The sequence below is a fragment of the Aspergillus novofumigatus genome (genome assembly GCF_002847465.1).
Source record: "Aspergillus novofumigatus IBT 16806 chromosome Unknown P174scaffold_4, whole genome shotgun sequence".
In the NCBI taxonomy this organism is placed as follows: Eukaryota; Fungi; Ascomycota; class Eurotiomycetes; order Eurotiales; family Aspergillaceae; genus Aspergillus; species Aspergillus novofumigatus.
In genome coordinates this window covers 952,176-964,583 of record NW_020194277.1, presented here as the reverse complement: position 1 = coordinate 964,583, position 12,408 = coordinate 952,176, and the positions used below count along the sequence as shown (strand labels likewise).

General features: G+C 50.1%; 5 protein-coding genes across 5 annotated transcripts; 2 read left to right on the top strand and 3 right to left on the bottom strand.

Annotated features, from left to right (window-relative positions):
- The first annotated feature begins 251 nt into the window (after positions 1-251).
- P174DRAFT_441083 (uncharacterized protein) lies at positions 252-1,491 on the top strand. The gene has a single exon (XM_024827224.1). The coding sequence runs from the start codon at positions 441-443 to the stop codon at positions 1,248-1,250; it is 810 nt and encodes a 269-aa protein (XP_024682419.1). The 5' UTR covers positions 252-440; the 3' UTR covers positions 1,251-1,491.
- A 203-nt stretch (positions 1,492-1,694) lies between these two features.
- Positions 1,695-5,125, bottom strand: P174DRAFT_406017 (Hsp70 family protein). The gene is made up of 3 exons (XM_024824091.1): positions 5,040-5,125; positions 4,822-4,972; positions 1,695-4,757 (listed from the first exon to the last, which is right to left on the bottom strand). Exon 3 carries the CDS (start codon positions 4,742-4,744, stop codon positions 1,754-1,756), a length of 2,991 nt encoding a protein of 996 aa, XP_024682418.1. The 5' UTR covers positions 4,745-4,757; positions 4,822-4,972; positions 5,040-5,125; the 3' UTR covers positions 1,695-1,753.
- Positions 5,126-5,293: 168 nt separating this feature from the next.
- Positions 5,294-7,325, bottom strand: P174DRAFT_450774 (misato family protein). The gene is made up of 6 exons (XM_024828964.1): positions 7,049-7,325; positions 6,788-6,990; positions 6,269-6,707; positions 5,852-6,210; positions 5,670-5,804; positions 5,294-5,602 (listed from the first exon to the last, which is right to left on the bottom strand). Exons 1-6 carry the CDS (start codon positions 7,118-7,120, stop codon positions 5,341-5,343), a joined length of 1,470 nt encoding a protein of 489 aa, XP_024682417.1. The 5' UTR covers positions 7,121-7,325; the 3' UTR covers positions 5,294-5,340.
- A 258-nt stretch (positions 7,326-7,583) lies between these two features.
- On the top strand, positions 7,584-9,643 carry P174DRAFT_503658 (uncharacterized protein). Its single transcript, XM_024831174.1, has one exon. It carries the CDS (start codon positions 7,711-7,713, stop codon positions 9,574-9,576), a length of 1,866 nt encoding a protein of 621 aa, XP_024682416.1. The 5' UTR covers positions 7,584-7,710; the 3' UTR covers positions 9,577-9,643.
- Positions 9,644-9,883: 240 nt separating this feature from the next.
- P174DRAFT_441079 (uncharacterized protein) lies at positions 9,884-12,366 on the bottom strand. The gene is made up of 6 exons (XM_024827223.1): positions 12,165-12,366; positions 12,054-12,088; positions 11,923-11,992; positions 11,699-11,866; positions 11,298-11,647; positions 9,884-11,248 (listed from the first exon to the last, which is right to left on the bottom strand). The coding sequence occupies exons 1-6, from the start codon at positions 12,281-12,283 to the stop codon at positions 10,152-10,154; spliced, it is 1,839 nt and encodes a 612-aa protein (XP_024682415.1). The 5' UTR covers positions 12,284-12,366; the 3' UTR covers positions 9,884-10,151.
- Between the last annotated feature and the right edge of the window lie 42 nt (positions 12,367-12,408).

The window sequence follows — 12,408 nt, the reverse complement described above, 5'->3', positions numbered from 1 at the left end:
GAGTATCAGCTCTGCTTCTTATTTTGGCCATCTCTATCCATGCCCAGAGAGTACCTATTCCAGTCTAAGGGTCAATGGACAAGCCTAGCCAACCCTGAGCCCTATTGGGATATATTGATCTATGGCAAAACCAGAACGACACGTGACATAAATGCCAGCGCGTCACCGCGTCGCGTTCTTCCCACCAATAGAAAGGGTCTCCAACCTCCCAATTTATTGCCGTAATTCGGTCCGCATACTCTCTTCATCCATATTATTGCATGCCAGTCATGTCTTGCTCTTCCCTAAGCCTCTTTGAAATCTCTCGCTGATTTCTCTGACAAACAACATACTTCTATTGGTCACTGTAGCTCTACAGTGCAACATTGATTGCAGAAACTCTCCACTCCACTGCTTTGCACAGCATTCTCCAGATCAATCACCACCATATTCCAATCAAGATGTCGCTTGCGCAGAACAGCAGCTTAGACTCCAAGCGCAGACGATTCCAACCGCCCATTACAACTTTCTTCTCTCCAGCTGTGTCCGACTCGAATAGCACAGACGCTGCATGCACCCCCCATCTTTCTCACCACCACTATGCCGCCGCTACCAATTCTCCCACCCCCATTCTCCCCGCCAAAATCCAGTCCTCCCTCCTCTCCGTCGGCATGCGCGTCCGCAAATCAGTCGCTGAAGGTTACAAGACTAAGGGTGTGAAGACGTTCGATGCACCTACCAGTACCATCACTCTCTCCGCAAAGCATGAACATTACACCGGCAGAGGCCGTCCCACCGTCCGTGGGAAACTTGCTCCTTTCTGCGGCCTCTCCAAATCATGCGACTACACGATCCAACCTCACTCTAATCCAGTCTATCGACTGTCCGAGACAACGGACTATAACGTTGACATCGTTACCGACGATGGCGATGCGTTCTCCCTTCCTCCCAGCAGTCAAGAGTCCGTTAACTCCGCCAACAATGGCCAGAAACGATCCTATGACCCTGATGATGCGGATGAATACGCCAGTGACTTTGAACACAATGTGTTTGTAACTACAGACCCCGTACCTGGTCGAACCATCCTTTGTCCGAGCTCGGGACGCCAACGGCGGCGATTCGTTGCGTTACAAAACCAAGCCATTCAGCAGGGGACTATGCAAGTTGATGACTTCGAAGAGCCAGGATTTCTTCGTAGGCGGGAAGAGGTTGATACCGATTACTTACCTGGTCGAATGGGTAGTTGTGAGATTGAAATGGGAGGGGCATGAGAGATTTGATGCTTTTCCAAGACTGAGCTGGTCTCAGTGATATGTTCAGGAGTTTGCGGCAGGGGCTGTCGAAGTTCTTCCCTAGTCTTCTTTTCCTTTCTCTGTATATGTTTACTCACACATTTGCGCTTATCGCATTTTCTGTTTCTGCCTGTCTGATATGATTCTACAAGGCAATGAATGTACAAATACCCTAGGTTCTCGGGAAGCTTTTCCTGTTTTCCATCGAGCCAAATCTGGCATGTATCTTATGGAATAGGCGCTTTGATAACCTTGCTGTATAACAGCAAGTTATTCTGCTTCAATTCACGTGCATGGTTGCCAGTCATAGTGATTATGACCTTCATCTATTTCATATGTGGAAAATGGTCAAGACAATCCTGGAAAAGAGGTCTGGAGTAACAGTAACTCGACTAAACGCACAAAGCCACATTCTACCATTTTGCTGCAAGCAGGTGTATTTAAGAGTCTAATACAAATCATTAATCAGATACATATTTTGTTTACAACTCGTCCTTGGGAGGAGCCTTGGCCTTCTCGGCCTTCTCCTTCTTCCCCTTGTCCTTCTTCGGCTTCTGGGCATTGCCCTTGCCATTCTCCTTCGCCTGGTCCCCGGACGATTTACCAGACCTGGCTGCGGCTGCACCCATCTTCTCATAGATGCGGTTCATAGTCCGTTCCAGTTCCTTGAGACGGGTGTCGATCTCTGCGACTGTCAAAGCTGGGTCGTCAGACTCTGTCAGCTTCTCCTGGAGGGCGAGCTGGGTTTCGAGCCAGGTGTTTGTGGACTCGTAGATCTTGGTGAGGCTGGAGAGGTCGGAGGGATGGAAGATTGAGTACTTCGGGCCGGTGGGTTTAGGGGTTGTGGTGGTCGACGTGGTCTCGGATGTGGACGTTGTGTAGGGGTCCTTCTCGAGGTCATCGAGAGGATCGGCGGTCGTCGAAGATGACTCGCTGGAAGATGCTGTCGAGGTAGTTGTGGACGATGAGCTCTCCGTGGATTGGGTGGAGGTTGCGCTAGAGAGACTCGAGGAGTAGAGCTCTTCGTCTTGTTCAATCTGCTTCTGCAAAATGTCTAGAATGGTTTTCGAGTTCTTCAACAAGTCTTGAAGGAGCTGGACGCGAGCCGGCCGATTCGCATTCTCCTGTTTTCTCCTCAGAGCAGGGTTGACGATATCCTTCAAAGACTTAAGTTTGGCGCGGAACTCGGATGTTGTAGCGTCAGCACCGTCGCCATAGAGCCAGTCGCTGGCAGAGGCGGTTCTCTCCTCGAGTTCGGCCAGCTGATCCGCTTTGAGCGCTTTGACAAATTCCTGGTCGTCAGCCAGATCCCGGCTCCGGTAGATAAAAGACTCCAATTCATTAAGAGCCTCCTCGCGCAGAATACGATCCCGATCCGAAGCATCGAAGGCAGACAGACGGGTCTGAATACGGGTCATTTCGCTATCCGATGGCGCGGGAGTTCCAAGGGGCGACGTCGTGAAGCTAACGGGAATCAGTTCCACTTTTATCTGCGGTGCAGCCTTCTTGGTCTCCTTGGTGGACGTTGTGGAAGCTTCGGCAGCAGACGATGTTGTCGAAACTTGGGGTTCTTCTGCTTCCAGCGTAATTGACTCTGTGGGCTCTCCTTCTTCACCGAGCGGTGCCTGTTCATCCTTCTTGGACCCAAGCCCGAAGAAACCCTTCACATCTTCAACGACGCTTCCCTTCTTTACGCTCTCGACTTCACAGCTAACGGATCCACCCGTAACTTCAGGAAGTCCGTCAACGGGACTGAGACGCATGGAAAACTTCGTAGTGATATTGGCTGGCGAGCAACCGAACTTCTCTTTCAGCTGGGCGACAGAAGCAGTTAGATTTTGAGTCTGCACACGGAGAACCGGCGACTCGACGACCTCATCGCCGGTGGGAATTTGTTGATAGAAGCTGAACTCAAAATCATCCAGATTCTTCATTGTAACCTGTTTCTCGGGACCAACTTGGGAAGTCGGAGTAAAGAGCTTCTGCTGTCTTTCCTTGGTCTCTGAGGCCCATTTGAGCAGAACAGCGTAACTCGAGACATCGCTGGCTCTAATATCTTTGACGCGGAAACTGGGGCTCAGAGCAGCTCCCTTGAATGCAGCACCAAATACCGCTGCCTCATCAGCGTTCACGCTTGTTCTGATCTTATCAGAAGATCCAGCGATGCGTTCGAGCTCCTTCTGTACGAATGGTGTGCGGATAGCGCCACCGTGGAGAATAATAGAGTCGATGTCACTGAGCTGTAGCCCAGCCGCGGCCAGAGATCGCTCAATAGGTCCTCCGATACGAGCAATGTGATCCGCAGCAAGCTCCTCGAATTTGGATCGAGTGATACGATATTTGAAATTCAAGTCTTCCTCATAGAGACTCTCAAAACTGGCGCCCGTCTCGGTATTAGCGCTCAACACTTGGCGAACCCTCTCGGCGTCCTTCCAAAGCCTTGCCATGGTTTTACCATGCGCCCGGATTTCAGCAGGAGTTGCGCGGCCGTTCAATTTCTTATCCTCGGCTAGATTTGCGACCATGTCCTGCACGATAAGATCGTTCAGAGAATCTCCTCCAAGTGTCCTGTCCCAGCCGGTTCCCAAGACCTGAACTTCCTGTACAGTCTTGTTGAATTTCCCAACATCCTTCACTGCACGACTTTGGAAGCGTATGACACTTGCCGTGGTGGATCCGGCTCCCATGTCATAGACGATATGATACTCTGGTTTCTGGCCATCGGAGACGCTGGGGAAAGTGCGGCTGGTGGCGTAGTTCAGGCCGACAGCAAGGTTATCACTGATAAGAGCGTCGACTTTCAAACCTGCCAATTCCGCTGCCAGCTCCAAGCTTCTCTTTTCCTCAGCGGTGTAGAACGAGGGATATGTAATGATCACGTCCCTAACGTCAGATCCCTTTCCGGCCAGACTGTCGGCATTACCCTTGATCTGCTTCAGCTGCATGGCTAAGAGCTCCTCAACAAGGAACGCATCCTTCCTTTCAGCCTCACCCAGCCTATTGCTGCGCAGTCCAACCGTGCCACGCTCACCAGGGGCAGCTTCAAATCTCAAGGCGGGATATCGGCTATGATAGGTCTTAACCATCTCATTGTCGCCATTCTCAAAACGAACTCCGAGCAAGGCCTTGAGGTTTGTGTAAACATCGTCGGGATAACGGGCCGCCAGAGCTAGCGCGTCACCGCCGTAGAATCTCTCAGGGAATGGAGCATTGCTTTCTCTTGTGGGTTTGAACGCAACAGCTGCCGACTCCTTTCGTTTCGAGTCTTTGGTGAGGACAATCTCAAGTGGAATGCCTGGTTTGACAAGCGCGGCCTTGATATACTCAGTACCTACGTCGACGCCGAGAACTGCCGATCCAGCAGCGGAGGTAGGAGCCGGGAAGCTGAGGAAGAAGAGTAGAAAGGGAAGGATGAGGAAGGAGAAGACTGGGGAAAGCGATAATGCTCTCAATCGATATCCAGGAGGAGCCATCTTGGGAGTATTGCTATCCCAATAATAGAGGTCAGACAATGTACCGAGCATCTGGGAGGGAAGAGTCTAGAGCATACCTCGAATGAGCAGACGCGAATTGGGGAAATGATAGACAGATAACAACAGTCCGTCAAAAAGCTTCCCCTAGCAATTATCGAAAGAAGGAACGGTGCAAAATGGGCTGTACATTCAAGTATCACGAATCACGGTAGTGGAGCTTGTCATGAACTATAGGAAATGGCCATACGTCAGTCCCGTGTGAGCGGATTGGGCTTGGGGAGGCAGGCAGACTCACAAGTCATTAAGTAGAGGAAGCCATCAAGAGCGCAGCCAAACCCTATACAAATGGCCACCTGGCAGTAAGCATGAAGAATGGGTCTGCGAAAGTTGAAGAGCCCCAAATTGTTGTTGCGGACCTCGATAAGGACACGTTTGGATGTATGTCGTGCAAACATACTCGATACGGCAATTTTGCATCTTTACCCAGAAGATCGACACCACCTTCGCAGGGTCTAGCCTTTCTACATTGGACTATGCGATTCGATCATTCAGACTTCTTAAAGTTTCATTATTCTTCAGGTATCTAGTAGTTGTCCTCAATCGTCATCGAAATCTGAATCACTCATCCATCCTATCTCATAAGATTCACGAATTTCTCCCAGGCCATTAACGAGGTTCTCTCGTTCATCGACTCCGATAACCCGCCCAGCCACAGCTTCCATAGCCTTGAGCTTTGTTGCTGTTCGCGATGAAGCAGTCAGCGCTGCAAGGACGTTGATCTTTGCGTCCCTATGCTCCACTGAGAAAATGTTGCGAGGAGAGCTGTCCAAGATAGGGTATGCCAATGGAATGTAAAAGCTATATATATTATCGTTGTCGATTAGCATCATAGAATCTCAATTAATGGCGTTGCGTCTTCACTCACCTTTCGAGCATTGGCTGAGAGGTATAAAAGCGTTCCTTGCGCTTTAATCCAAGATCCTCCCTGGATTCGCGCACCTCTTTCTCCGGACTATATCCACGGCCAACTTGAACTTGATTGAATATATGCGAATCACCGCTGTTCGGATCATCATACGAGAAGTCCAAGTCGAACTCTGTTCTAACTTTCGAAGATTCCCCTTTCGATGCTTGTGTCCCCGATCTTCTGGATTTTGAAGGGGTCGTGTATGATTGCTCATGTCCTCAGCCAGTATCTTAGATTGCAGCTCAAAAATCTTGTGGCTGCCATCTTCTCCTGCTAGAGATGTCTCAAAATCCGTATAAGAACGCAGACGAGTGGGAAGCGTCGCCGTCTCCATCGCAGAACTGATTAATGCTGAAGTCTGCCATTCCGACTGAGCGTCCAGCCTAATTGTTTTGGGGAGACGAGTCGGTGGGTCTAGAATAGGCACGTACAGCGACGACTGTGGGGAGATGGAGTGTACAGATCGTGCTTTGTTCATATCGCGCTTAAGTTGGTTGTGCTGTATGGAATAAATGGAATGAGTTTCAGTTAAGACATCTGGTAGGGAAGAGACTCACTCTTTGAACCTTGTTTCCACCTTCGATCGCCCATACCCAGACAGCTTTTTTACCAAATTCATCTCTTAGCCTATCCACATATTTTGCGGCAAATCCACCCCAAGCATCATCGGAGCTTGTGAATAATTGGAGGGCGCGCAATTGATCGCATTCTTCCGCAAAAGGTCTCAAGTCTCGGTCGAGTAGGTCATGCTCTTTGTCCAGTTCTCCAAACAAATCTTCCCCGACGTTCCAGTCTTCGAAAGGCATAATATTTGAATTCAACTCGTAATCATTGAGCTGCACTATTGAACGCGGATGATAGAATAACCGGTTATAGTCTGACCAGTAGCGCACGGTATCGGAGGAGAGAACTGGTGCCGGAAGCCCTTGCTCCAAGTGCTTTTGATACTCGCTCGGAATGATTGGTGTTTGTCGCTGTATGACTTCTTTTCCGTCCCTGAAACAAAAGAGATCCAGAGTGAGCCCTATCCATGGAGGTCTTTGAATAAACAGTGCAGCGGAAAGAAGCGACCTTACCATAGGCCTTGCCCGGGATCTGCATCTGTACTCAACTCATAGAGGGCATTATGCTTGCGTAGGGACCCAAAAGCACCTTTCAAGTCATAAATCAGCGTCCTCGGAGTGTAAGTTTCCGACCCATCCGCCCCAATGCCAGGTCGAAAATGGACATCATGATCGATTGGTGTTTCTTCCGCTTCAGCGTATGTGAAGTATGATTCCTTCAAGGCTTGAGTTGAAGGTCACAATAGAGCAATAGGGAGAAAAGGCTCTGCTAACCTGAAGATTCCAAAAATGCGTAGCCAGGTAATTTGCTCGTTGCCCCAGTTGTAGCGTAATAATTTCATGCATTTTGCGCTTACTCTAGAGATGTATGAGTGCTGCAGATATGCTAGTGAGGAAATAGGTCGGCTTGAGTTTAGACGATTCTAGCATCATCCAAGGTCAAATGAGAGCGAGTGCAAATTGGTACATACGAGCCAAATTCAGGTGATCCATCAGGTTTCGAAGAGAGAAAGCAGAACAAATGCGGTAGAATAAGACAAATTCCTGAAGAAACCCCGCAGGGCAATATCTCTTAAGACTCAAACTGTTATCGCATCATGAAGCACAGACCACCTGGAGCTGGATGCCTTATTAAGCTTAGTGCCTCCTTATCAAACACGTGAGACCCGCATGCTTAATATAGTATAGCTTTGTTGTCCGGAGCAACAGTCACCTGACGCTTACCACATGAGGCAAGAACGGAACAACATGTTTGGCGTGTGTGTTGTGGGTGCGTCAGTTCGATAAAGGCTTGACATTCAGATCCAAGTGTCAACCCAAGCTCCCCCTCCACCTCGATACCCTACACTCGCAAACCTTTCAGCGATTGTCATGCTTGATTAGCACGAGACGGACCGTATCGCCTTTGGTCTGACACCCATCAACAGCTATTCGCGATGGACTCTCCTATTCTGTCCAGTCCTACGAAAATACTTCATCCACTCTCGCCTGAGCGGATGAATCAACAGCAGACCATTCCTAGCTCACCATCACGGCAATCGGATATTCTGGATATACAGCAACGAAAGAAGACAAGGGGGATGTCCGACGTTCAGGCGAGAGTAGCATACTTGAACAATCTGTCTCGTGGAAACAGCCCGGCAAATACACCACAGCCATCAACATCATCTGGTACTTCGGCAGCGCTACAGAGAGCACTTCTCGGACGTGAAGAGGCAGAATCTGCTTTAGCCAGTGTCTCCGCTCAGCTTTCCGAGGCACAGTCACGAGAACGTCGCATAAGCGAGCGACTCGAATCATTGCTAGAAGAACTTCAAGCAGCCAAAGAACGACAGGCGCATGAACGGTCAGTCTTTGAAAAAGAGATTAGAAAGGCAAGAAAAGAAGCGTTTCGCGCGGGTTCCGCTCTGGTAAAATTACAGGAGGAATTGAAACACGCACGGTCGGAGACCAGAGGATTGAAGGAAGAAGTTCTCTGCGAGCGAGCGGCGAAGGAACAAGCGAAGCAAGAGGCATTTGAGCGAGCATACGCACTTGCTGGCTTGACTGAAGAGCTGGAAGCCCTCAAAGGACGCTTGCGCAATGTTGAAGCCAATCGGCGCTCCGACAGCCTTGAGACCCGAGCAAAAGAAATGGGCAACGAAAATATCGGAAGACTATCGCTGGCAGAAGGAGATCTCGCGTTAATGCTCACCCCGGCACTTCGCAGGCCAAAACGGCCTGCTGAAGATTCGACGCACTCACCGCTTGTGGAATTTACAGATCAGACTACGGCGCAAGACACTCCTCCAAAGAGACTAAGACTTTCAGATGTGACACCTCGGCAAGGTGATCAAATTACACTATCCACAAACACTCAGCAAGAGATAATCGATGACCTCGAAGAAACGCTCAAGCATGAGAGAAAAATGAGATTCGATGCCGAGGACATGATTGAGTTTCTGAGAATGGAGTGCGAATTCAAGCGATGCTCCTGCAGGCTTGCAGAAGAAGAGGAACAGGCTCATCCAGTCCATGCGCCAACCCGCGAAGATGTTGTAGCCAAAGACGAGGTTCAAAACATCCTCGAAGAAGACCGCCAAGACATCCGTGGCCCTGAAGCCCAACATCATCCACACTTTGACAACCCCTTGCAGGGGTCTGGGCCTACGGAGCAGGCAAGGCCCCAAGAACAACCAGAGGAACTCTTGATAACTTTCTCGCCCGTGACGGGAACTTTCAAATCCGTCCCGTCTCCAGTTCGATCACCTCCTAAACAACCCCAAGGCACAGCTTTAAGCGGGCTCGAATCATCTGTCTCTCACGAAAACCTGTCAGCGGAGCAGTTGCTCATTAGTCCTTTTGAAGAAAGGCATATTAATCGGCACGAGCCGCCCTTTGAGCCCATGATGCAAGTTAAACAAGAAGACTCGGTCCAACCTTTCGCTCCAGGTCTTCAACCATCCCCAGCTCGTATCAGAGTCCCTTGGGGTTCTCCTTCACCACGGTACAGCATCGAAGATAATCGCAGTGCACCTACAGAATCAGATGGCGCGCTCGCTCCTCATTCTGTTCCCCTGCCTGGAACGTCCATCGATAGAGAACAAGCTCTAGCCCAAATTCGAGCACGAAGAGGAAAGACTAATACAGTGAAAAGATCTGTCAGTGCTAATGAGGCTACCCTTCGCTCGGGAGGAGGTGGTGTCACACCGGGTCGGGGTGCGCAAAGAATCCCTGGCGTTCAGAACTCGGCAGTGAGAACTGACGGGGATAAGACTGTACGACGAGATCTAAGTGCTCCGATCAGGATGTTCCGCCGGTAAACCTCTTTCCTCCTTGACGTGAACAGAGTGCATTGATGTCTGGAGCACATCATACTTGAGCTGTTATCGATTGTTGACCGATCTTCGTTTGATACCCTGATGTCTAAATGAGATGGCGTTTGTTTGGGGTTTTCTCGGGCTAATTAAATGGAGCTTCTTGCTTTTTTGGAGTACCTTTTCTTTTGGATTGCTATGAGTTGACCTGGGTTTGGACTTCTCCTGCTGGTGTATAACCACGGCTTACGATACCTTGCGTCAAAGGACAATGCTTTTTTTGTTTGCTTATGTTTAAGCGCAGCATGGCAACATCACATTCATTCTGAGATTTGCATGGTCTCCCCATTTTCCTTTGTCAAGCATATTTATGGTACATAAAATCCTTCTTCAGTGGCTATATGATTACCAGCACATAATTTCTTACGAACCCAACCGAATACCATGAATGAGATACCTCTCCCGTCATTTGAAGTTCCGAACATGTCCCTTGAGGTTAACATTGCATATATATCAAAATGCAAATGAATATTTACCATGACAATATCGATATCGGCCCTTGGCCCTTGTCAAGAATCTCATCAGACAATCGAAATCCCACAGCACTTAATGCGCGCGCAATCAATGTAGGCTTTGCGACCCCACCATGACTGCACCAACTCCTCGACAAAGACACGGTCGGAAGCGCTCCACACGTCGAGGCCCATCTCCGTCATATCCTCGGACGTGATAGTCACCGGCTCGTCATCCTCAGGTGAAGATTTGGCCCCAGATGGCAGCAAGGGCCGTCTCGAGTCGTCTCCTTGCGAAACCTCCCTGCCAATGGAAATTGAGGGTTCGGCGTCCGCTTCCTCCGGTTCGTCCTCGTACGGGGCGCTGACATCCTCATCCTGTTCGCCGTTTCTGCCATCCTGACGGGCAATCACGTCCGACAACGTAACGAAGAGCTGGGTCGTCAGGCGACGGAAGTAGGCGACCAGTGCGATTTCGGGAGGTTGCGAAGTGTCCTCCGCTTGCATGGAATGGCGGCCAAGAGATCCCGAGGACGGGGTCGGCATGGCTTCCAAGCTGGCTAGGAGTCGCGTGTCTTGCTCAATTTGGCGCTCTTCTTCCTCTTCTTCCGTGAGTCCGTCACGCTTCTCGCCTGCGGATGCCCACCAGATGAAGGATGTGTAGGCTAGACGTGTCCATGACAGGGGCTCGACGACCGGACTGGATGAGTACGTAGATGCAGCATCCGAGTCTTCATCATCACCAGATGCAGTGTCATCGTGGGAGATGTGGTGTAAGCCCTTGCGGAGGATGGTGTAGCGTCGCGCATCGCGCTGTGTGGCTTTCAGGTAGATTGCTTGAGACGAGTTATGTTGCGCGCTTCGGTTAGGCAAGACGGAGATTTTAGGGAAGACTTTTTGGGCTGCGTTGCTGGCATGTGGCGGAGGCAAAGTAACTAAGACGTCGAAGAGCTCGCTTTTCATACTCAGCACACTGTCTGTGCTGCAGGCTATCCAAGCGGCGTCGGGCTCAGTCTTGGCAGAGACGTTCACGAAGGATGAAAGGTAGGGTATATCGTGGATGCCGATATTGAACAGCGCGTGAGGTCGGGGAGGAAGTGAACCGCCAGGTGGAAGTAGTGGAAGAAGGTAATTCGGTAGCGATGCTAACAACGACAAATCATATACTGCGTTTGTTAGCAAGGACCAAGGGGTTTGGGGGGAATATCCATTTACCATAGTTACAGGGTATATGGACCGGCGCCTCGGCCATGAAGAGAACACGCTTGCGTAATAATGCTGCTCTGTACAATGGGAATATTAAAGGACCGAAAGAGTCAAGAAATTCGGGAAGCGATGACGCTGGATGGAAAGGCGTTAGGGCCGGCCTAGACGCTTCCAGTACTATCGCGTCGCTGAATGCGCGATTACGCTGTAAGTTGTCCGGTCGCTCTCTGAACCGGAGGCTGACAGGTGATTCCAGCGGAGAATCAGCAGGTATGGTCGATGCATCGTTCACGCGCATCTCAAAGTTGTCCCAGTAGTCCGACAAAGGTTGAGTGTTTGTCATATCCTTGGCATAGGTCCTGCATCAAACATGTCAGACGGTACTTCGAGCCATGAGAGATCTCACCCACTCTGCCAATTCCTTTAGCCTTGGAGCGTGCCTCCAACTCTTCCCGAGTCTACCAAAACTCAAGGGGACCAGAACCCCGACGGCAAACATCTGCGCATTGCGCTCTGCTTCTTCCGCGGGTTGGTTGACGAACGAACTGATCCCGGCGTACTGTGCATGGACGAAATACCTAGGCAATGACAATTGATTAGCACACAGAAGGCAATCAATCGGACTTCAGCGTACACTAGATCCTCAGAGACATTATGAAGACCGGACGGAAGCGATTTGTATTCGACGACTCCTTCTATCTCGACTAGAGACCCGGATACGTCAGCTTCAGTGGCTCCCACTTGTCGATGATAACTGTGACTTACCTCCAGGAATGGTACGTTTCCATGAAATTACGTATCTAGGTCATTGTTCGTAGTCAGTCGCTGTAGGCCACAGAGTTGCACTGAAACAAGCAAGCTGATGGTAAAGCTCACCCAGCCTTGATATCGAAGCGGATGACGAATAGCGCCGCAATACCAGGCGGCGAGTCAGGAGTAGGGTTGCGGGGTACATCGAGCCCCAGAGGCTTTCTCCTAAAAGGACCGGGAGCCATGGGAACAATGCGCTTTGATCAAGGAGCTTCCAGGCTCCATGAAGTGATTGAAAGGACTGACAATGAAAGTGGTGATGATGGAGGATAATCGCGATTCGAGAACAGAGCGGGCACCTGTTACGTTG